The 25,872-nt window shown below is 30.3% G+C and overlaps 2 protein-coding genes and 1 long non-coding RNA gene across 7 annotated transcripts in view; 2 read left to right on the top strand and 1 right to left on the bottom strand.

Moving 5' to 3' along the window:
• LOC142331564 (uncharacterized) overlaps positions 1-11,777 on the bottom strand; it is a 42,390-nt gene extending 30,613 nt beyond the window's left edge. For 2 of the 3 annotated variants that reach the window (XM_075377553.1, XM_075377554.1), the window contains exons 1-3: positions 11,637-11,777; positions 7,156-7,352; positions 2,352-2,448 (exon numbers count right to left, since the gene is read on the bottom strand). In XM_075377553.1, coding sequence (XP_075233668.1) covers positions 2,352-2,448; positions 7,156-7,352; positions 11,637-11,682 — 340 coding nt within the window. In that variant the 5' untranslated portion in view covers positions 11,683-11,777. Of the gene's footprint in view, positions 1-2,351; positions 2,449-7,155; positions 7,353-11,213; positions 11,580-11,636 lie in introns of those variants that run through there. The other variant, XM_075377555.1, reaches the window with a different exon arrangement.
• Positions 11,778-16,346: 4,569 nt separating this feature from the next.
• Positions 16,347-25,872, top strand: part of Actn (alpha actinin) — a 351,300-nt gene continuing 341,774 nt past the window's right edge. For all 3 annotated transcript variants that reach the window (XM_075376250.1, XM_075376249.1, XM_075376251.1), the window contains exon 1: positions 16,347-16,622. In XM_075376250.1, the coding sequence (XP_075232365.1) occupies positions 16,506-16,622 (117 nt within the window). In that variant the 5' untranslated portion in view covers positions 16,347-16,505. The remainder of the gene's footprint in view (positions 16,623-25,872) is intronic.
• Positions 21,208-25,872, top strand: part of LOC142331753 (uncharacterized) — a 235,772-nt gene continuing 231,107 nt past the window's right edge. Inside the window, exon 1 of the long non-coding RNA XR_012758081.1 lies at positions 21,208-21,339. This is a non-coding gene — a long non-coding RNA (uncharacterized LOC142331753). The remainder of the gene's footprint in view (positions 21,340-25,872) is intronic.

Here is a 25,872-nt window from a genome sequence, read left to right as displayed (position 1 = left end):
CTTTTATGAAACATTGCAACCACAGCAGACAAAAATAATAACAATAACATTATTGGATTAAAACCTACTTTACGCACTGGCGTAAACAATATTTAAAAATTGAAGTTATAATTTTTTTATAAAAAATTTTATAATTGTTTTTAATTTGCAATTATCTCAAATTTGGTAAAATAGATGTTAAAATAAAAAATGAGAAAAATTTCTACTAAAATTTTAACTACGTTGCTTTTTTTTTACAGTGCTTTAATTTTTTTATTAATTGATTAATTAACCTATCACACAGTTATGAAATTTCAAAATTAAATTAAAAAAAAAATATAAGAGGTAATTTTTTTAGAATGATCTTAAGTGAAAATTAGCAGTAATTTGGATGAAAATTTATTAATTACACTAATTAATAAATTAATTAATAATTTTACGACGTACACAGCATGCACAAATAGTCAATAATCGTCAGTTAAATAGAACAGCAGAAGATCAATTGACGGACAATATAAATTTAAAAGACCAGGTTGCAAACACATGTGCAAATGAAAGTTGAGAGCATCACAATGAACGTCTTCAAGCTAATGCACTGAGATAAAGAGAGGCACGTCAACGAGTCACCGACGCACACATAGCACATGGTCTACAGCACGTCCAAGAACGTCGCACATTGACACATGCATCACTTCACCGTCTTGCATTCAAATATGAGCTGGAAGTAGACTATTTGTCACATGCACTAATTGTCATTGGTAAATGGACAAAGAATGCCAACACTGTCATGCATTTAAATACAAAGGTGAATCGGCCGATCTTTGCTGCGCATCAGAAAAAGTTTCACTTCCACCATCGAATTCGCCGCCAGAACCATTGAAAACACTATTGGCTGGAGGCACATCTTAATCAAAATTGTTTTTGTGTGAAGTTCATAAATTCAATTCTTGCTTCCAAATGACAAAAATCATTCAGAATGAGGATGGTCATAATTTTGAATCAACATTTAAGATTCAGAGCCAAGTGTATCATCAAATTGGTTCTTTGTTCTCAATGCCTGATGCCAATCCAAAATTTTTGCAAATCTACTTCATGGCAATGAGGAGCAACAAATTAACGTATGATGTGCTGCCAATGCAACCACATTGAGCAGATGGAGAAGCGAAAAATAGTGGCAACTTTGGAAACGTTTTTGCATTGGCAACTGCTTCATCAGGCATTGCAGCGACCTTGCTTGATGGTGGGCAGTCCGCCCACTCAGCACTCAAGTTGCCATTGAACATTCACACAAGTCCAGACGCAACATGTAACATAAAGAAGCATTCAGGCATGGCTGAAGTTTTGAGAAAATGCAAAATAATTATCTGGGATGAATGCACTATGGCTCACAAGCATTCACTTGAAGCTCTCGATAGAACGCTGAAAGATCTCATAGCTCGAGTGTGATAACTGTACGCGTGGTGGCGTCAGGTATTTTAAAAATATCTTTTTTTTTTACATATTTTTCATCAAAACAGTCCAAACAATTTATAGTTTATTTGAAAAATTTTTTAAGTTTTGGATTTTTAACGTTTGAACAGGACAATGTCTGTTGGGTCCACTAGTATATATATATATATATATATATAACCCACCGGGTTGGTCTAGTGGTTAACGCGTCTTCCCAAATCAGCTGATTTGGAAGTCGAAAGTTACAGCGTTCAAGTCCTAGTAAAGCCAGATATTTTTACATGGATTTGAATACTAGATCGTGGATACCGGTGTTCTTTGGTGGTTGGGTTTCAATTAACCACACATCTCAGGAATGGTCGAACTGAGAATGTACAAGACTAACACTTCATTTACACTCATACATATCATCCTCATTCATCCTCTGAAGAATTATCTAAACGGTAGTTACCGGAGGCTAAACAGGAAAAAGAAGAAGTATATAGACATATAGAAGTATACTAGACCAAACCAAATTCTTTATATCATAATGAAAAATGGGAAATTACTTTATCTTTTTGTTCATCATATAAGTAGTTTACAATTTTTCTACTGGTTATAAAATAAAACACCCATGGAACTTTCTATAAGATGAATGTTAAAAAAGTCAAGAAAGTGCATTTAATATGATAATCATTATCTTGGTTCTGCTTATACAACTGTAATTTTAAAGAAAAAATGTATAATTACAATTCATAACTACCATAAATGTAATAATGTAATTTTCATAACACAAAATCAAATTTCTGAAACCTAATGAAAACACTTAAATACAACCATACAATAAAATACGAGTAAAATGTAATAACCATTCTGATAACCAAATAAAAAAAAAAATGGATTCATCTCTGGACACAATAAATAAATAAATTACACATACTAACATGAGTTAATTTGTAAAGGTTCTTGAACATCTTCAGCTTCTTTTTTAATTTCTATTTCACTTCTTTCTTCTTTACAGAAAACTGTTTGCCGAGCTAACTAAAAACATAAACAACAATAAAATCTATTACAGTTTATTATTTTATAACTTTATAACAAAAACTTAATCATATTATAGCTAAAGAAAGTTAAATAGAACTTAAATTCAAAATTTAAAAAGTAGAGTTAAGCTGGCAATGATGAATTTTCCCAACAACTATACAGAACTTAGAATTTAAATTTAATCCTTCCCCTCCTCAGAAATAAAGCTAAAAATTATTGTTAACCTTATAACCTTACTTATCCTTATTTACTTATGTTCATACCAATCAATATATATATATGAATTTAGTAAAATAAACTCATTTTTTGTCCATATGTTCATCTGTATACCAATTAATACCAAAATCATAAACAAAATTCAGCACAATCCACCAAAGTACAGAATCAATAAGAGCTCTTGCCTTATCTTGTTATTTTTCTTTTTCTTTCTTTTTTATAAATCAAAAGCGCTTTCAAGGAATTTCCTCATCATCAGCTGATTAAAATTTAAATTTGATTACATATTACAAACATTAATAAAATACTTAATATAATATTATCTATATATGACATAAAGTGTTTAGTCAAACAATTAATTAAAATCATTAAATCTTTAATTTTAAGATATTAATTTTTTTTTATACATGTTTGTGGCCAGCCACTAAATACAGCACTGTACTAATATGATATAACCTTTACTTAATATTAACCTTAACTTAATATTAAGTGCTGCTATCTATAGCAGCTTTGATAACAGTATCATTATCAAACTGTCTGCAGCTTGATTAAACTGAATTTCTGTCTATCTTTATATATTTGATATTTTTCGAAATTGTCCAATTTTTTATTATTATCATTTTCTTTTGTGACTTCAATTATTTCTAAATTAGTTTCTAAGTCTGTAATAGAATGTTTATTCACTATTAGATGGTCGGTAACATTAGAAAAACCCAATTTTTTGTTTATATAATATCTAAAATGTTTGGCAAATCTTACTTTAAAAGATCTATTAGCCTTTCCATTATAAATTTCACCACAATCACTACATTTTATTTTATAAATATCACAAAAACTATTAAAATCATTATTATAGTTACTGTTTTTACTTCCTTGTACAAAGTAAAGTAAGTATTGTGGTTATGAAAAATTTGGTTTTCTATTAATAGTTATTTTACTTGCTGTAGTTTTTCTATATACCGATATTATATTTTGATCCTTTTTGTTGAATTCAATATTAACATCTAGAAAACTTATTTTTCTGAACTTAAATTGTCACGATAGGAATTGAGTTTTACAACATTATAAGATGTTCATAATTTATAACAGGTTCAAAGATAACCAAAATGTCATCAACATATTGAACCCATAATAGAATTTTATGTACAAGGGTGTCTGAAAAGTTTTGAACCTGAACATGAAGATGGCAGCACTTGTCAACAAAAGTTAGGGAATGTATTCACACATGAGTTGAACGGTACTCACTAAAACTGTTTATGCTTTTGAAATTATATATATATATATATATATATATACCAGGATCATTCCAATAGTTCTCAGCAGTATGAAAAATAGGTGGTGCAAGTATGACCAAACGACTATGATATTTGATAAGTATTATCTTTTAAATGTTATGCTGTGAACCTTCAGACACGTTTGTTTAGTGTTTGCAGAGATCAAGTAAAGCAAACAGGTTTTGAGATTTTTGAGAAGAGATAAAACTGAAGTTTAAGCTGTTGTTTAGTAGTTTGTACTAAAAAATTTAATCTCAACAAAGTTACAAAAAGTTAGATTCCACTTTAAAGGATCTTTTCTCTTTTTTTTTGCCAGCAATAAGTGGGTTGCTTAATAATGTGGATCTACATATATTCAAGATGATGAATGCTCATGACACCCAAAGACTGCTTTGTATCGTTTAAAATTTTTGTAATATATTCAAGTTTCTTAGTGGACTGTAATTTGGGTGATTCATCCGTCAGGAGGATAAATAATTTTTATAACAATGTGGTATTGAAAAGCAGTATAATTTAGAACATAATTGAATACATGTAACGTTCATAAAAAACAGAATAAAACTACAATTGTTACAATATAATGCGAACGCCTATTGTTCGAGTAGAGTAATTGACACGGCTATCAGTCGAACACACATGACACATCTGCTCGCTAGCCTGTCTAGCACCATACAAACAAGAGGAAAGACAAACTCTCCCCACCAAGCGGCCATACTAATTAATTTCTTACGTCAAAACAGTATAGAAATACACCAAACACGCTTCAACCAAAAAAATTGTCACAAAACTCCACAATGCATCATTAAGTGATTACAAATTGAAGGTGTACAAGCTTGATGACATGATACTTTGGATAAGAAAAAGATTTTCACTTGATGGTTACTACATTTGTTAACAGTCTATTAAAAATGCATTTGACTGAACACTTCTCAAGGATGTTTACACTTATTTAAACATGATTCCAGTAACTTTCTTCACAATTTATAACAGCAAGTGGAACATGATTTATTATCACACACCAGAGACAAAACAGTGGGTGGGAGTAGGTGAAAGTGTGCCAAAAGAAAACAAAAACAGATCAATCTGCAGAAAAAAATCGCTAGTTTTTTTTTTTTTCGATTCTCATGATGTGGTGCTCATAGACTAACCGAAACAAGGCAGGACCACCAACAGAGAGTATGCTTCACTATTACACCAACTGAAGGATACTGTTCAGGCTAAATGTCCACATCTGGTCAAAAAGAAAATTCAATTTAACCACAATGCATCTCCACATACATCTCAAATTGTTGCAACAAAACTCCATAACCTATGCTTCAAATGCTTTCACAGTGTAGTATTTGCCAGATATGGCTACCAGCAAATACTTTCTCTTCCCAAACTTGATGAAATGGCTCAGTGGATAAAAATACACTTCAAATGATAGTTAAAACTGAGACAACTGCTTTTTTTAAGCCTAGGCAAATGACACTAAATAGTGTTTAAAAAAGTTGAAAAATAGTTTGTCTAAATATATTAAATTTCAAAGTGATGTTGAAAAATAAAAATTTCTACAAAAATCTTGTTTTCTTTGTCAAGCCAAGAATTTTCTGAAATCTGCATCACCTTTTGAAAGATGTTTCTCTGCCAGCCTTGCATTTTGTTTTCCAATTACATCATTAATTATTATTTAATGAGAAATAATTATTTCTCACAGTCTCTTAGGATTCCCATTAATACTTTCTAACATGCCAAACTGGATTTGGCTTCCTTTATAAATTTGTTAATTTTATATTTTATATTAAGGGAGGAAATTTTCTGTTTGCTAATGATCCTATAGTCACAAGAATCTCTTGCCATTTTTTCTACAGCTAATCTCTGCAGCATATATCCTTAATTTAAGAATTTATTCATTCAAGGCTTTGATATCCTATACTTGTGATACTCATTTACACAGTTTAACTTTTACCTTGGATAGCTGTACAGATGAAATCAAAATATTATGAAAAATATCTTATGTTGTATCGAAATCACTGCTATTACAAACTGAAAACCAATTATCCTCATCCAGAATATTATTCAATTTTACATCATCAATTTTAAAATCACTATTTGCTTTTTGGATAGTTACATAATCTGATGAGTAGCTAACATGCTCTATAATCAATTGTAGAAACATTAACAAGAACAGAAAGCATAAATAATGAAATTCTGCCAATAAATAAGGTCAATAAAAATAGAAGTCAAATCAATAACAATATTATAATTATTTATGAGATTTTCCGACCCAAAGGTTGAAATAATTTTTATAATTTGTTGACAAAACGATTAAATATATTCATGTTTAAATCATCTCTGCAGATGGTATCTGATTTTTAATTCTACATGATAGTTCAGTAGATTTATTAAGGAATTGATAACTACTAAAATTATACTATCTGTAAATAACTATGACTGCAAAATAGTGTCTCATATTTGCATTCTAAAATAAGGGATCAGCCCCATACACCTCATTTATCACTAGACTTGAAATCCTTCCTGTAATAAGTTTTTGTCACCAAAACTGTTATCATTGAAATAAACGACTTTATCATTTGACAATACTGCCGAGAACTACATCCATTTGGTCCTAGTTACCAGGTACTAGACTACTTCAATGTTATTCTCCATACCTTTTTTCTGTTTTGAACTAATCTTTTAACTTACAGATTACTACATCCTCATTTATCTGTTTCATATATTCTAATTTTTGTCATTCTTTATAGAGAAATAAAACAAAAGATCACTTATTTTGATCATAATAATTAACCTTAAAGGCTACAATAACCCAAAAATTTAGTCTTGTGTAGATATGGACTCTGTTCACAATCTATCACTTTCAAATATGGATTATGCTTAAAAAGAAATTAATAGCTGTTAAAAGCAATTAGTTTACTAAATTTCAGCAATTAAAGATACATATAAATACACAAACCAAATGACTACATTAAAATACTTCTAATAATTTATTACATGAAACAATCAAAATAGTGGCAGTCTGTTAATACAGAGTCAGTGTTCCTTTTTAAGTTAATGTTATAAATGTACAATTTCAATATAAATGTAATGATTAGTGTACATGAACAAGTGTACATATAAATAAATTATACTTTTGTAATGCAGTTTTTAAGAAGATTAAAGCTTTATGTCATATCCAAATGAATTAAGTATTACCTAAAAATTTATTAAAACATACCTGTCCAAGAACATTCTTTGCATTTCTTAAAATGGCTATTATGTCACCAATTACTTTAATGCCCATGAGCTGCAGATAATGTTCATTTAATTCCTTAAGCATATCTGTTCGAATTCTATTATGTGAAAATGTAAGTGCATAAGTTGCACTTGTATTAGGAGGTATCCCAGCATCTTCAAAAAACCTAGTCCATTCACCTACAGAAACAGAAATGTAAAGTTCATGAATATCATCAAAAATATGCACTAGTATTAAAGCATTGTTATTAAATTAGAGTAATTATTTAGAAAGCTGACACACATTCAAAAGTCTTAGCATATGTTGTTATGGTGTCAAAAATGTGCCACTTTACCATAATTTTTTTAATTTTACCATCTTACTGTAATAATAATTATAATTTTTTATTTTTTCTTGACTTACAAAGATGTTACAATAAAAAAATGGCATGTTCCCATAGTTAGTTAAATTAGTACAGTAACAGACTAGGTTAAGGTTAAGGTTAAGGTTTAAAGTTAGATAACTGTACTGAACTTTGAGTCGACCCATTTGAAGTGACCCATGGGGTAGTTGCTTAACAAACTCAAAAAAAATTAAAACTTACCCACTTGTTTCCTATATGTCTCAGGACCTCAAAAGTTTTTTGAATTTACTATTTAATCAGTTACCTGTGGTGGCCATTTTTATTATGGTGTGCACACCTGAATGTAAAGACCAAGAGTAATACATTGCCCCACATCACAATACTGAATAATTAAAATTTTGCTACAATTTATTTTTTGTGATTGTAAGGGTTTACGAAAAAATCATAACTAAAAAACTATTGATCCTGGAAGGATGAAACAAAAAGCAATTTAAACATATGTTCTTAAGGTAAAAAATTGGTCCAGTGGTTTATTTACCTATCTCTCCTCTTTCTATGAGAAATTTACCAATAAAGTTGAACATGAAAGACGGGTGAAATTTCACTTTTGGTAATTTTTTTAAATAGGCAGGGATGGCAAACAGTTTAAATTATTTTTTTATATGTTAGTAATTTTACCATAAATAATATTAATGGTGAAATACTTAGCCCTAAATTTTTATGAATTTTTGAAAAATAATTTTTTTTATAAAGTCCAAATTTTGGTTTCAAATAACAACTCTGATGGGGTTGGTGATAAAAATCTCAAATTTGCACAACTTTTAGTGTTTTTGTAGATGTTTATGGCAAATAAAAAAGCTTCTTGTGTATTGTATTAATAAAAAAAGTTATACTCTCAAAAATCATGAAAAACCTGTTAAAAACGATACCATTTTCACTCACTAAATAAATGCTCCAATGGGGTTTCTTGTTTTCTTGGCACTTCCATATTTTTATACTTCTTACTAAAGTTGAAATACTTGTTTCAACCATTCAACTCCAGTGTTCATGTTAAAACAAGTGCTTTAAGTCATTTTCAGTCGTCAGGAAAATTCATGTTGCAACATACTCATTTATGCTTGTTGCATCATTTAGCTTTGCAGTTACAGACTGGTCAGTCTGACATTAGTCAGTGACCTGTTCACATTTTTACCGAGAGTCTCAAATTTCATCCTGTGTTTGGAAGTGTTTATTAAATAAAAAAGTTTTACTTAATAATATTATATTTGCAAATTTTAAAATCACTTTAATTTTTACATTATTTTCAAGTAATTCACATAAAACAATGGAAGACCTATGTTCTATAAGAATTTATGTGAATGAAGAGTGTCATAAAACAGGGTATAGTACAGTGCCAAAAGAACTCATTAAAATTTGTGTATCTAGTGATGAAAACCAACTTATTTTTTTACATGTTAATTCAGATGTCACTAGTGTTTGTAAATATAATGAAAAAAACATTTTGTCAAATTTCAGTCACCTGTATGGATAGTTCTGTTGTGACCCTTTGAGAAGTCATAAAAAACAGTTAAAAAAAATTACGGCAAATAACATTAGAGCAACCTCTTAAAGAACACATTTTTTCAAATTTAAATTTAGTTCCTATAAAGTTTCTTGGCGTTAACTGTTTCAAAAGTATTTTTTCTCAGCAGAACAAAGAACTATATGAATGTAAAGACCAAGAGCAATACATTGCCCCACATCACAATACTGAATAATTAAAATTTTGCTACAATTTATTTTTTCTTCGAGTGTTTACAAAAATAAACCAATATAAAAATTAAAATTAACTCTTGAAAAAAGATGAAAGCTACTAATTGAAATCTCAGTTTGGGAGGTTTTAAAAGCATTTTTGAATCAAAATTGTATTAGGTTACTGGTACTGGTTAAGTTACCATTAAATTACAACCTATCATTAATAATTTAAAAAAAAAACTATTTTAAAAATATTGAAAACATCAACTTCAAATATAAAAAATGTAAAGTGCAAAGAAGACAAGAGACCCACTTGAAGCACTTATTTAGAGTCAAAATGATATTGCTTTTAATATGCTTTTCATGATTTTATGAGGTATAATTTTTTTATTAGTACAATAAACAAGGAACATTTTTATTTGCCATAAACATCTACAAAAACACTAAAAGTTGTGCAAATTTGAGATTTTTATCACCAACCCCATCAGAGTTGTTATTTGAAACCAAAATTTGGACTTTATAAAAAAAATTATTTTTCAAAAATTCATAAAAATTTAGGGCTAAGTATTTCACCATTAATATTATTTATGGTAAAATTACTAACATATAAAAAAATAATTTAAACTGTTTGCCATCCCTGCCTATTTAAAAAAATTACCAAAAGTGAAATTTCACCCGTCTTTCATGTTCAACTTTATTGGTAAATTTCTCATAGAAAGAGGAGAGATAGGTAAATAAACCACTGGACCAATTTTTTACCTTGAGAACATATGTTTAAATTGCTTTTTGTTTCATCCTTCCAGGACCAATAGTTTTTTAGTTATGATTTTTTTCATAAACCCTTACAATCACAAAAATAGGTGTGCGCACCATAATAAAAATGGCCACCACAGGTAACTGATTAAATAGTAAATTCAAAAAAAATAGTTTTAAGGTCCTGAGACATGTAGGAGGCAAGTGGGTAAGTTTCAATTTTTTTTTTTTGAATTGGTCAACTAGCTTATGTTTTTTTGGGACTCTTCAAATGGATTGAACCCTTTGTACAATACCAACATAACCTAACCAAACATAATCTAATGCTTGCTTCGCTTACTAACCTCATCTAATTAACCTTAAACATTAAATTGGCCTATTTTAACACAAGAGAATACTGATAAAAATTCTAAACATCACCCATTCCACTAAGGAATATGTAATTTTTAAAATTATGTAACATTTTTAAATCTTTATAAATCAAAAACTATAATACAGCAACACTTTTTTATATTTAGAATCACTTCAGTAAATGCAACAAGATATGCCAAGGTTATTGACTTTTAAATGCAAGTCATCTTTCTAAATAATACCCAAATTAGCCTTGATACTATAAAAATACTTCAAAATTTTTAAACATCCTTAAGTTACAACCAGCTTTTAGCAATTATACCATTTTAAAAACTATCCATTCATAACTTTACGAAAAGCTACTGGATAATAAATGTAAACTTTAAAAACTTATAACTACAAACAGACATAATGTACTGCATAAATTTAGTTAGGTACTATTTAATGTGAAATAATGATAAACAATTTATATTATTAACTGTTCAACTAAAAACCATGGGAGAAAGCAATAGTATGATTATAAAAATATTTGGTTAACTTGTTCAGCAAGATATGAAGAGTCTTTAGCACACTGACAGTCTTCACTTAACAAATTACTGAGATATCATCAACAGATATGTTCTTAACACATATTTAACAAAAAAAGATCTAATAATAGACACAATAAAACATAAACCAAAATGACTAGAAATTATTTATTTGTGCAGTTTAAAACCCAATTCCACAAACGAAAGAATTAAGGTAGCTGCAGAAAAAACTAAAATTAGTTTTTAATTAAGACTAAACTTCGTTAATTTTTATAAATTATCAACTTATAAAAATAACAATTCTAGAAGTAACCTCAAAGGTGAACACTTACATCCTAAGAAAACATCTCCCCAAAAGATACATGAGATTACAATCGAAAGCCTCAAGGTACATTAATTTTCAAAACTATATAAAAATAAATAATCAGATCCAATTCCACTTTTGTTGAATGGGGTTTTGTTCACGCTAGCTTTAGGATCTACGTAGCAACAGAATAATTATAACACCTTTATAAAAACAAATATTATACGACTAAAACTGAAAATGAGAAATTTTAAAATACTACTTATAATCTGCGTAATGAAAACAATACAACCACCACCTAACTTAACCTGCACAGCACACCTTATTTGGCAACAACAAATATTCACTAGCTCCCATGATAAAAAAAAATAAACGAATAAGATAATTTTTTAATTATTATCACCAATAACATATCTCTTCACTCCGAAACACAGAGATGATAATTACTTACGAATATCGGGAAGAGGACTAAGTAGATTTGAAGAAAGAGACGCCATATCTGTTTACAACTGTTCAATGACCAAAGAGATAAATAAAAAAATAATAGTTCACAAGTAAGGCAGCTGATTATTTGTGGGTTTAAAATTTCTTACGACTTTGAAAATGTCAAACCAGTAGAAAATCAGTTTAAATTAAAACTAGATTAATAAATGATTTAGTTTAGTTATGAGATATGTAACTCAGAACTACGTTAGTTTTGAATAATTTCTGACTTAAGTGGAAAAAAAACGATACATCTAAAATATTTTAAACACAAATCGGTAGTGTTATGAATTTTTTTAACACAAATATTAATTCGGAGGCAAGGATGTATGCCTAGATATCTGCAGATTAGGAACTTGTTATAAATAAATAAATCTGCTTTTTGAATTTTTGTTTTTAGCTTCTTAATGTTAGGTTGCGTACATTATATGCATAAATAGTAATAGTAAAACTAGTAATGTTACAAACTTAAGTTTTATTCTTTTATGTGGTCTTGTTTTGCTTTATTTGGCTACTTCCTCAAATTACACAATTCTAGGATGAGCAATTCTGAATTTTAAGGAACATTGAGTCTCCTCTCATGTTTCCCTTTAGTATCTAAAGGAAAAGCAGCTTGTTACAGCAAGAATTAAAGCAGAATCATTGATAAGTAATGGGCTGTCGCAATAGTAAGGTTAGCCCGACTTCCAAAGAATTGATAAGATGTATGCCCACACCTAGAGAGGGGACCTGAGTTATCCCTTTCAGAGGAGTTTGTTTGCTGCGCCTCAATGGTAAGTTATCCTTTATTACTATCAACCTCTTTCCTTTACTTTTTTTTTTTTTTTTTTTTTTTTTTTTTTTTAAGAGTTCGAGGAACCCCATTTACAGGCGCATAAGCAGTATCGGGATCACTAACAGGTTCTGCCAGTTATAACACAAGGCATTTGTATACCTGCGCACTACCAACTAAACCTCCACCTCCACCTCCACCCCTGGCTTCCCCCTTCCCGGGATGCTTATAATAACATTTCATCAGAAGAAGAAGGAATCACCCACACACACAGTCATAACAATCCAACAATGTCACACACCACACAAACAACACCACTGTTTGCAACTCATACAGCACGTCAAATACATACACTGACAACAACAAGAACCTGCAGAAAATAGGACAAGCTACTAACATCCACAACACCCACCCATTACACACCCACACAGTTATCAAGACAGAAATGTTAAATAGTCACACCACTTACTGGTAGCCACCATCAGACTCACGAGCAGTGTCCCCGACCTCATCGCACCCAGGCAACCCCCCCATCACTCCTCTGCAGGACTAACTCAAAACTCAGTGTGCCATGGGTCCTCCGGCACCACCCCCTGATGTCCCCAATAAGGCCGGATGTCCCCTTTGTGGCCGGATCCCACCACTTCTGCCGTGTTTGTGTGATCTCTTCTTCTAGTTCTTCAGCAGAACGCTTCCTTTCTTCTAATGGGAGTATTCTCAGTTCCCTAGTTCTGCTGTGCCACATTATCATCAAGTCTACAGGCGGGAATTCAGCAATCACCTTAACCACCTCCCTGGACACTGTCCTATAGGTGGCCACTACTCTGATGCAACACCTCCTATGGATGGATTCCAATTTACCCCTGTACTTGGCAAACCTAACAATGCCCACCCACAACTCAGCGCCATATAGCAGGGCTAAATAGACCACACCACTAAGCAATTGCTTCCTATGTTGGGAGGGCCCTTTTCGGGAGTAGGCTAGCAATAAGCCTCCTCGTTTTCTCCGCCCTCTCACAAGCCTGGAGTACGTGAGTACTAAATCTTAGTCTGGAGTCAACCCAGAACCTTGGGTTTTGTGTGAGATTTGCTAGATGCCTATTAGATCGATAAGGATGTGGAGACCTCTTTATGACTGCAAGCTTAACATTTGTGTGGTTTAAAAAATAGCAACTTTGTCTACACATTTAACATATTTATTAAGTAAAATTAACAAACTTCCCAACTTCGTGCCAACTTTGCAGTCGAAATGTTACAGCATGAAGATGACTTTCTTGATCATATTGTGTTTACTGAGGAGTCAACATTTCATCTTACTGGAAAAGAAAAACACATAATGTTCATATCTAGATGTCAGAAAATGCCCATGAACTGTTACAAAACAAAAGGAACTTTCCAAAATTAAAAGTTTGTTGTGCTATATCCTGACAGCAAGTTTACAGGCCTTTTCTTTTTTCTTTTTTTGTTGAAGCAAAGGTAACAGGAGTTGCTTCTTTAAATACACTATATTTAAGGCTCTTTCCCCAACTACGAGATGGAACAGAGAATTTTATTTAGCAACAAGATGGAATGCCTCATCACTGTTATAACTGACTGATTGAATGATGTTTTCCCCAGCCACCGAACTGGTTAGTCACTTGTCACTAATAACAGAGCTTGTTTTTGGCTGGCCACCAAGGTCACACAATCTGACCCCCATATTATTTTTCCTTTGGGGTTTTATAAATGATTCTGTGCCTCTGCTACATACTGATCTACCCAATTTGAAGCTCAGGATTGAAATAGCTTTAGCTTCCATTACTGCAGACATGTTGATTAAAGTATGGGATGAATTCCCCTGTCAGTTAGATGTGTGCTACATGACTAAAGAAGCTCACATTGAACACTTGTAGGGAACAACTGTAAGAGCTACTACTCATTCATTTTATTTGTGATTCATTATTGTAAATCAAAGTTAATAATATTAAATTACTTTTAAATCCTGATATTGTTTTTGTATGCCTTATATATTCAATCTGTCTTGAATTTCGTAATTTAATCTAATATATTGTTTTTGTCAAATGTTAAATGTTTGTAAGTTTCATATTATTCAAGTCTGTTGATGTAGTTTTTTGTATATGCTGCATGCAAAATTTCCATGTTGTAGTTAATGCCTTGGTACAGTAGCCACCACATAACAGTGACCTTGGATGATCAGCTCGCATGTCACTGTTCGCTGAAACATTGGCATATCATGATTAGTCATTTCATAGTAGCATAAACAAGATGCAGATTTTGCTTATGAAGCAATATATTTTTGTGTGTTTACAGTATTAAGAAAGTGATGTTATGCTTCAAATACAAAAAATTATTTTTATTTTATTTTTGTTTCACTTTTGCTTTTCCATATATATAAAGTGTTTTTATGTTGGGTAGTAATCATTTCCACTCCAAGTTCACCATTACTTGATGAAGACTGTATGTGTAACCTGTTTCTCTATGAGGTAATTATCAGAAGTTTATTCTGTTATGAATGGTGTCTGTGTGTATGTTCCTTGTTATCTATGGGTGAGTGTGCATTCGCTCACAGATGCAAGTCTTTCTGAAATTAAAATGAAATACTTTTAATGTTGTTACTGGAGTTAAATGTGTTTACATCTGGATTGTTGTATGTTTGTTATTTTTCAGTATGATCTTGTGTACTTTATGTTGTTTAAAAGCAACACAATAATCTTCTTTGCTGAAAATGTAGGGAATTGTGAATGACTGTTGGTTGGATGTACCTTGAGTAGGTGAATTTCATATTTTTCCGTATTTTTTATAAGTTGTTGATTGTAAGTCTAGGTGTTGTTGTTTTATTCTATTAAATATTGAACTCTTCCAGAATAGTTGTTGACTAAGATGGTAGTAGTATAAGAAAGCTATCGTTTTGTTGCACGAGGTATAGTAAAACGACATACCATACAGCCCAAAAAATAAACATTTATTTTTTCATGTTATTGAAATAAATAATTTATTTCAAATTTAGTTTTTAAAACATGTAATTTTTTTTAATAAATATTGCTTCTTTATAATTCACTTAACGTTTTTATAGTTCGTTCGTTATTTTTTCGCACATGAAGTTATCGTGTCAGAGCAGTTCAAACAAGACGCTGAGGCGAGTTGTTAAAAGAAGTATTATAATCGGAATTATTGTAACCAATAGTAGTAGTATTACTTAGTATCAAAATTTGTTTGGCGTTATTACTTTATTTTATTTCAGGTAAAAAAAAAAAATTAAAAATTAAACATATTACGAATTTTTATTTTCTCAATTTATGACCTTTGGTCATAAATCGAGAGGCTTAGATTTTGCGATTTGCTGGTAGTTTACGACTCGTTTCTTGTTCAATAAAACTTTGGATATTATTATAGATTTTTATAAACAGTTTTTTATTTTAATAAAAGCGGTCAAGAAAAAGATTTATTTAAATTTATTTTAAAACATTTTTCAGATATTATTTTTAAGATAGAACATAAAGTAGTAATATTTATTATAAAAAAATCATGTAAGTGTAAACTACTAATAAAAAGGAAATACTTTTTATTTTTACAAAAAATGGTTTCAAGAAGAAAAATTTAGTTTTGTTTCAGGGATTAATGTTTCACGATTTATTTCTTTACTTCTTAATTTTTTATAAATCTGTTTTCAGTTTTTATTATTAAAAATAATTTGTGATGAATATTAACACACGACAATAACTCATAATTATTCGAATACTTTTACTCTACTAAATAATTTGTTTTATAACCGGTAGATGGTGCGTAAGAATCAAATGAGAGAATTCTTGCCTACCAAGCAGGTCGCAAGAATAACTAAAATGAATACCGTCGCCATTCACTAGTGTACCACGTGATGTCTCTTATGGCAAAACGTCATAGCTATAAACAGCCGGAATAGTGAAAACGAAGCAACGGTCGTGGCCAGTGCGAAGTGCTCGGAGACCCTTTGGAGGGTTTTTACGGAGTGCGCGGAGGTGGGACTCTGCCTCGATTTTCTGCCGTGAAAAGGACTTTCAACGATTTTCAATTCTTTAGTTTTTTGAAATGAACGACCACATGATGAATAACATTGATCAGTATGGTGATGGCTATATGGAGCCTGAGGAGGAATGGGAAAGGGAAGGATTACTGGACCCGGCTTGGGAAAAACAACAGAAAAAGGTTAGTTATATAATATATGTTAAGGTTATAAATTAAAAAAAATTTTTTTACTCATTGATACTGTTTTATCTATGGAATTGTACATGCTTGTTTTGTTGTGATGTAAACTAAAAAATATTTAATTAAATTAGTAGCTCTATATCTAGCTGCTTTAAGCAACTTGTGTGATTTATGAAATTATTTTTAGATTTAATTTCAATTAAATAAAAAGAAACCTATTAGTTTCTTATATTTAATCTTTTTTCTATTATTTTTCATCTTATGAGTCTAGTGAAATATTATTTATAAGGACTGAATTAAAGGAAAAAAGCTTATGGTCATTGTTTGTACATTTGTTGGATTATTTAAAAAAATTTTTACTTTCGTTTTATTTTTTACTGTACCATAAAATTACATTACTTTAAATTTTTAAATTTTACTAAACAAGTTGCTACATAACAGAATGTTGAAAATTTTGCCAGAATAAAATAATTAATTTGTTAAATGAATAATTTATTTATCAGAATTATCAAACTAATTTATATTGTGTATCAACTGCTATTTAACCAAATTAATTATGGAATTATAATTGAAAATAATACTACTCTAAATCTGCTTTTACACATTGTTTTCTCTACTTCTTTTGGAAAGGATATTTGAAATACTTCAATAAACTGTTTTTCTTCTGTTAGAAAATATATAACGTACTTCAAACATTATTTAGTTTTTTCAATGTTGCTTAATTCTATTATTTTGAGAATAATGTTTTGAATATATTGATTTGTCATGTTAATCTAATCCCTGATTAATATTATTTGAATGTCTTTCATTCTCAGTACATTTTATAATTATGATATAGTTTGGTTATTCTTTTTTTTTGTGTTTGATTTTCCATTTTTTTTTTTTTAATCTGCTAAGTTGCTTTTTTCCACCTCCTCATTAGCCTTAACGTAAGAAATATTTAAGTATTGCAAGGATAACTGATTTAAGGAATGTATGGCCTTGATTTGAAACAGATTCTTTTTTAAAATATGTAACCAGTTGACTGAGGTAACTTTATTTATTCAAGCAGTTATATATAGACGGCTAGTGTAATTTAATGTGATGCTAGAGTCAAAAAAAAAAAATTGTTGCTAGAAATATAATAGAAGTAATTTAAAATTTTTGTTTGTGATTAATTTGTATTCTACAACTACCATTAGTATATTAATTAATCCTTGTTCTAATTCAATTTTTTTCTTTTCATTTACTATAATTGCTGTAAAAATCTCTTATTAACTGAACAAGTAATAGTTATATTTTTTTTAAAGCTACTTTTATATTGTAGAGAGGTTTAATGAGGCTTATTGAATGAGCAACACTATATTTCCATCTTTTAGGGCATTTTTTATTTATATAAGTGGTTTCAAATTTCTACTTTTTCATGAAGTAGGTCAATAGATTGAAGCAGTAACTTTACTAGATAAATTTTAACATTATATTTTTTGTAGTTTTTATCTCCCGGCCAGCATTTTTGTTGTTTGGAATTTATAACAATACATCCTAGAGTGAAAGCTTATAAGTGATATAACGCTGTTATATTTGTATTATTGCTTCTTGAGTCATGAAATTATTTATCTGATTACAATAGTATCCTGGAGATCTCAGGATTATTAAGACTTGCTATCTTATATTAAATTTCATTGGAAATTTTCTTAAGCCTGACTTACCCAGATTAGAAGTAGCAGCAATTACTTATTTATTAATCGTAATTTTTTGACCTCTATGAAAATAGTTTCTAATACTGGAATGCCTTTCTTCATAGTACTAATACATACTTGATTTGTTAATTAGTAGTTTCATATTTGTTTGAAAATTTACCCTATTTTATTTCAACGACTTCAATTTAACCAAAATATTTATTGGCAGAACTCGTAGTTTTATGCACGTTTCTGGTCATTTATTTAGTTTCTTTGAAAGAAAAATTATTGTTTTATATTTTTAATGATAATTTTTTTTTTAATGGTTTAAGGGTTTTAAACAGTAGTTTCAGAACCAGTTAACCTATATGATTGAAATAAGAGATCTATATTTCTCCAAATTAAAGATGTGAGTAGGTTCAAATCCCAATAAAGGCAGTTTTATATACACTTTTATGTGAGTTTCAACACTAGATCATGGCTACTGATGTTCTTTGGTGGTCAGGTTTCAGTTAACCACACATCTCATGAATGATCGACCTGAGACTGTACAAGGATACACTTCATTTACATTCATAAATATCATCCTCTGAAGTTATACCTTACGGTGGTTTCAGAGGCTAAACAGAAAATGAAAGAAAGAAGGTTATGGGTGCAGCAGTATTGGCTATTGGGTATTCTCAAGTTAGTTATTTGGTATTTTTTGTCAGTATATTCTGATTAGTGAACATTTTTTAAAAAAAAGGAAAAATTTGGTATTTTAAAAAAAATATTTTTATGGAAAATAAAAATATAAGATATTCTGTGTTGAAATGAATTAAGTTAATAAAAACAATAATTTTCTTTGTTTCTTACAAATATATTACGCTGCCTTATGAGAGGCTATTTTTAGACAAAGTTGTGCAGCGGCCAAATGAAAAAAATTTTTAAGTGAGGATATGAATTTGTTTTAGAAGATTGTTTGGTCTGATGCTAAATATAGCTAATTTCATTTAATCTTTTCTTAATTGTGTATTTATTATTGGATAATGAGGAATTTAATATTTAGATAGCAAAACAATATACATTAGAAATTGGTGAATTTTGTTTATTTAGGTAATAAAATTACAGAGAACTGATGAAGTATTAGAACAGACATCAAAATCATATTTTCCCAAGCAAGGAGAGTTTTCTTACCGAATAAAAGCCTGCCAATATTAAATAATGTGCTAAGAATTAGAAAGACTTTTTTAAACATATTTCTCTGGCTATATGGTAAAAAAAACGTTGATAGTATGAAAAACAGAAGGGAGAAGACTTGAGATGTTTGAAATATGTTGTAAATTAGGCAAGTTGTTAAAATTCAAAATGATGTCTTTAAGCAAACGGAAGATGAGAGAAATTTACGGCAGAATTGCATCGAGAAGAACTATGTCGGTAGGCCGTTTATTGGACATCCAGATTTAGATAATTTGGTGATGGGACATGTAAATTAAAATGAATGTATAAAATAAAAAATCTATAGAGGAAGAGAAGGATGAGAATAAGAGATAAATATATTATAAAATATATAATTGAGGATGCAGGATAAATTTGTTGAGGTTAAAAGATTAGCACCTAATATAAGGGAATATATGACGTAGTATCAGACCAAACAGCTGACTGATGATTTAAATGAATTAGCAGTAATATTATTCATTGTGTCTGCTTTTATTTGTTTACCCTTTACATGGATGGGGGGTTGTAAACCCTCAGAGATGTTTTGAAATGAGTCAATCCTAACCGAAGGAGCCCTTCATGATACCTTCAAGCAATCAGAATTCCTCTCTTCAAGAACCTCCAATTAGGTCAAGGTATCTTGAGCTAATTGTAGGTATCATGTTAGCTTAATTCTTGTTAACAGGACCGCATTATTATTAAATCCCAGATTTCCATTAATCATCTCAATTATATGCTGTAACGTATAGATTCCTTTTAGATATTGAAGAATCAATTTAGAACACATAGGCTCATATTTCTGTAAGGTGTCCCACATGTTTAGAATTGTGTGCGGCTAGGTGTTTTTTTAGATTACTGCAGTAATTATTATTTATTAACATTCTGTAACACTAGTTGCAGTATTTGGATAATTATGATTTCATTCTTGGCAGTTTTAATTATATATTTGTTGAGATTAATTATTAATTGTTGTGTATTCATGAAATTGCATAAATGTGCAATTCATTTATACCCATACTGTAATTATTATCTTTCTTATTTACATTGAAATTGTATTATTAGTAGGACACGGTTTTTTTTTTATAAGTAAAGTTATGATATTACCTTACGCTTAAAAATAAAGTAGTAATCTAGCCATGATTCTGTTTAACTCATGATTGTTGGTTATAATGTGGTGGAGATATATTGATTCCGTAGAAAACGTAATTTTAATGTGGATATTTCACTGATCTTGTGTGTGGTTAATTTATTATAACGACAAGAGAATGAAACTGACCGACTTAACTTTGGATTGAAGATATTTCTGTAATCTGCTTAGACTTTGTATTGTAGCTAATATTATCGGTCAAATCGACGTTGAGGCTCATTAAGGTACGTGTTTGGGCAATATGCCGGGCAAAAATTAAAGTATAAATCAGGAAAATGTTTTCGTAACTTTTAAAAGTAAATTAAAAACATGGTGGTTCACGTACAAAATTTGTTCGACATAGATTCAGGTTAAATATATATTTAATTTGAAACCAGGAGATTTACTGTTGTGAAATTTATTATTTCGGTATGCGTCTTCCAAATGCTGTTAAATTAATTGTTGGGCAATAATATGATATCAAATATTCATAGTTCTTAAAATAAGTCGTTCAGTGTAGCGGAATTGTGTGTATACTTATTTCGCATCGTCTTCTGATATATATGTGCATACTAATTTTCTTATTAGCCCGCGCGCGAGTGTGAGTGTGTGTATTTGTGTGTTGTATAAAATTATTTCGTAACTTTTAAGGCGCGTGTGCGTGTGTATATATATTTGTATTTATGTGTTGGCGTGCTGTAGTTATTCTACAGATAGAGCAAGAGAGAAGCAACGGGTGGGTATCATTTTTCATGCGGCAGGGCTGCCACTATTTTTGGCCCGACGCTAGCAGCGTCCCGGCGCCCTCGCATTGCTTACTGGTGACGTGTATTTCCCCCTCTTTTCTATTATTTTTTATATCCGTCCTTTGCTAATATTATCGTTCTTCTGTCGTATTACATTTTTATCTTTTTATTTATAAAAATATTCTATAATTATAATAATTTCTAAATATAATCGATCTTCTACATCTCGAAATATCGCGAGAGTTGAAAAAAAATTTACGATTTTCGTGTTAAAGAAAATACTATTCTTTGTTCAATTAGTGGTTTATATTAACGTAAACTAAGGTTTTGTATTTTATGATTTTTTAGAGAATCTTATAGAACTTATTTTAGATTTGCTCATATTTTATATTTTGCTTGTGTCTAGCATACACGATCGACTATTAAGGACTCGCTATATCCTGATAAACACATCTATACTCAGAAAACTCCTTACGGTCAACCTATCAACAATTTTTCATGTTACTCTTATTTTGAAACTTCCATTATTATTTTTGATTTTAACGTTTTAATTCTTTAGAATTATGAAATCCTCCAGTAGGAATACAAGATTTAGTCTGACCTTACTAAATAATCAAGTGAATAATTTCACCCGATACACAATCCGGGGGTGGACAAAGGTATTTTTTTATAAGTTCTAAACATTTCACAGACGTTCTTGAAAGCTTTTTCTTCCATAAACTTCAGTTTTTAAAGAAAAAGGTGAAGGTTTTGAATTTTATATTTAAACCGATTATTGTTTAACTTTATTACTATTGTACTGATCCATGCCGGTGAAATACTCCTGATATACCGGTGGTTGCCAGTCGAGTCCATTAATACTATTAACTTTACTTTTGGTGGGGATGCATTTTCTTCCTAAAAGAGTCTTCTCATCATTCATATCGTGAAGTAGTTTTCTTAATACTTTATCCTTTCTTACCCATTTAGGTTCTGTGGAACCGGTGCGCTCGCTCTTCGTTTGATCTACTAAGACGTGATTTGATTTTTTCCACCTTACTTACCTAAAGACTGTTCAGTATTCCAACTGACCGCAGAGTTTTATTGACTAAAGTTGATCGTACAATTGCCAGATTTGAAAAAAAAATTGAAATTCGATTACCTTCGATTTTATTATTTTTTTTCATTCTTTGCAATATTTTTGTAGTTTTACAACAATAAAAACGTCGAATATTTTATTTTTCATGACTGTTTTAAAAATACAAAAAATAAAAACGTTCATTTTTAAAAACTGAATCGAATTTGAAATTTATTTAAAGTTATTAAATTTCATCAAACATGTTTACGTTATTTAAGGAAATTTTGTTTAATTAATAGGAAAACTTTTACATAGCATTAGTATTGGAACTATTAATAACCTATTAAAAAAATTTAAGGCGTCAAGAATCCAAAAATTATTACTGTTGTTAAATATTTAAAAAATGGAAGAAAATGATCCCTTGATTATTTTGAGATACAATGTAAATTAAATATGCAGGTAATAGAAACTACAAATAAAAAAAAGGATTGACTTGATAAACTAACTTCTTTCGAGCTACTTTTTAAATTACTATTCTAAAACCATTATAATAACTGTAATTTTCTTACGTATGATAATAGCTACTGTATCATTAATTAAACCATCATTTATCAAATTTGGATACGATCAGCTTATAAGTTAACAGTCTTGATGCTGGATCACATTTATTGTATTATGACATTAGTAATGTTAATAAAAGGCTTTGGTAATAATTTTATTTTTATGCTAATATTTGAGCATGTAATCGCGTTATTAAAGTTAATGAGATTGTTGTATGGAGTAACAATTGTCTGTTAAAATTGTAAGTTTGTTCATTTCTTTATTTTATATTATTTTTATGCGATTTAAATTATATTGCCTCACTGAGTCTGCATGGCCAATAATTATGTTTTAAAATTTGTCTTTTCCGTCTTGATACTTGCCTCGCTCAGTTGAACTAAACAACCATCAACTATGAACTAAATCTCTGTAACTTCATCCATAATACTTGGGAATTCCCTAAAACCTAAAGTGATCGTATCCAACTGTGTATTTTTACCGAGTTTTTGAATCTTCCTAATTAGGTTAGAAACATCTGTACCTTCCGAAATACCGGTTCTAAAGATTAGGAAACGTTTCCTCTCAAGGACTTCATGTTGTGGGTTTTGCAATCTTTGGCAGATGATAACAAATTCAGAATGTAGGATCTCATCTCGCTATAGATCTTCACTAGACAGACGCCTCCGGAGTAATCCAGTCACCAAAATTAGAATATTCCCCAAGGTATCTCTATCCAACCTGATGATAAGTTCGAAAGGGTGAAATTAGGTTTATAAACAGCGTCTTCCCAGACTTTGTCGGTGAATTTTGCGCCGATTATTTGGTTATAAGTCCATTTTTTAATTGCAGTTTGATGTATGTCACAAACAGGCTCTGATTTTTTAGACATTTTTTCTTCTTGATCCATCAGCTCTCTCAGATCTGATAGAATACAAAAGACGTTCCCGAAAGTAAGGAATGGGAGCCTTAATAAAAAAAGTGCTTTATCGTTGTCTTCTTCATTGAACTATATTTATTCTTGAACATAGATTTGGGCTAAACTCACCAAAATGCTGATTGTGACATTCAGCCTTACAATCTTCACCATAGGCTCTTTCGTGAAAGTCATTTCTATATTTTCACCTTCGAGTTAGAAAAATTGTGTTCCTTAGGAGACGGGATCTATCTACCTTCTGTAAGATATAATGACTATATATTTAAGTTATTAATTTAAATCCTAAATCCTGCTTATTAATTCACGCGACATACAATTTTGAAAATTTAAGAAGGTTTTCTTTAGAAAACTTGAATCTGGTCTCACTTTTTTTTTAGTGTCCGGAGAAATCTATTCGTAACATCATTTAAATTTAAATCGGTCAACGCAAAATAATTGATTACTGATTCGGTGCTGAAATGGTGGGTAAAAGTACCGAACCTTCCAAGGGATTTTTGGGATTTTTTTGTACATCCACAGGCTGAGGATCTTGGAAGGGAATAATAACTACGGTTACTCTAGGAAAATTATCTCTTCCTGTGTTTACCTTTTTTCTTTATTTTTATTACTTTCGGGTGGCGTTTTGTGGCATTTAGGGTTTTTGTTACACCCACCGGGTTGGTCTAGTGATGAACGCGTCTTCCCAAATCAGCTGATTTGGAAGCCGAGAGTTCCAGCGTTCAAGTCCTAGTAAAGCCAGTTATTTTTACACGGATTTGAATACTAGATCGTGGATACCGGTGTTCTTTGGTGGTTGGGTTTCAATTAACCACACATCTCAGAAATAGTCGAACTGAGAATGTACAAGACTACACTTCATTTACAGTCATACATATCATCCTCATTCATCCTCTGAAGTATTATCTAAACGGTAGTTACCGGAGGCTAAACAGGAAAACGAGAGAGGTTTTTTGTTACAGGATCTGTGTAAAGGTTGTGGGAATGTTTAACATCCTGAATATATATCACCTGTGTGGTTTGTTGAGAGTGGTTCTGGCAAAATATTTACTCAAGGATTTTGTTTATTATCTGATGTCTTTATAAAAAGCTCAACCTCGGACTGAAGTCTTATTGTATAAAGCTACTTCTAAATATGTATTTTACTATGAACCGTTCATATTTTTTACTTTTCCGGCTCGATGCAGTTAGAATAGTTATTTTAATAGGGAAAGTAGTATGGTGATCATGTCAAAAATGGGGTGTCGGGTTGTTTTTTTTTTTAAATCTACGTTTTAGGGTCCAACTACTTCATCTAGACAAAAAAAAAACTTATGTACGTTTGTGTATTACACTGTTTTTGGGTTTATATCTCAGAATAGTCCGAATTGATTTTCTTCAAATTTGGCTCGGATATATATATATATATATATGGGTCATAGATCATATTAATTTGTTTAAAAATTCGTTGTGGGTGGGGGGGATAACACGAAAAAACTGATTTAGGTTTCCTTCTGAGGGATTTTAGAGAAAATTTTGTTAAAGCATATACCGAGTGGTCCATTTAAATTGAGACACATTTATATCTCAAAAACTACACATTTTAGGATAAAATGTTTCCTATTAAAGTTTTTCCATTTCAAGGAGGAAATACATTCACAACCGATGTTGTCCTTGATAAGGTCAAATACAGGTCATTTTAAGGTCAACTTAATTTTTTTTTAAATACGAACCTATATCTTTTATTGCAGAATCGATTTCTTTACAAAAAAACATTAAAATCTTTTTCAGAATTTTTGTTCTGTAAATGATTTTTTGTTTTTCAAAATGCTGTAGGCCTATAAATTGATGTTTTTAGTTTCATTAAGTCTGGTTCAGCCCACGAGTCCAGCGCTATTTAACATTCAGCTGATATTAAATTTTTAATAAAAAAATAAGTTTTAAATTAAATAAAAATCAATGCTAACAATAATGAAGAGAAGAATAAGAGGTTAATTATGTAAACGCCAGCGAACT

This window comes from Lycorma delicatula, chromosome 10 (genome assembly GCF_047948215.1).
Source record: "Lycorma delicatula isolate Av1 chromosome 10, ASM4794821v1, whole genome shotgun sequence".
Taxonomy (NCBI): Eukaryota; Metazoa; Arthropoda; class Insecta; order Hemiptera; family Fulgoridae; genus Lycorma; species Lycorma delicatula.
Note: the sequence above shows the minus strand (reverse complement) of the source record. Positions and strands in the feature narration are given on the sequence as shown.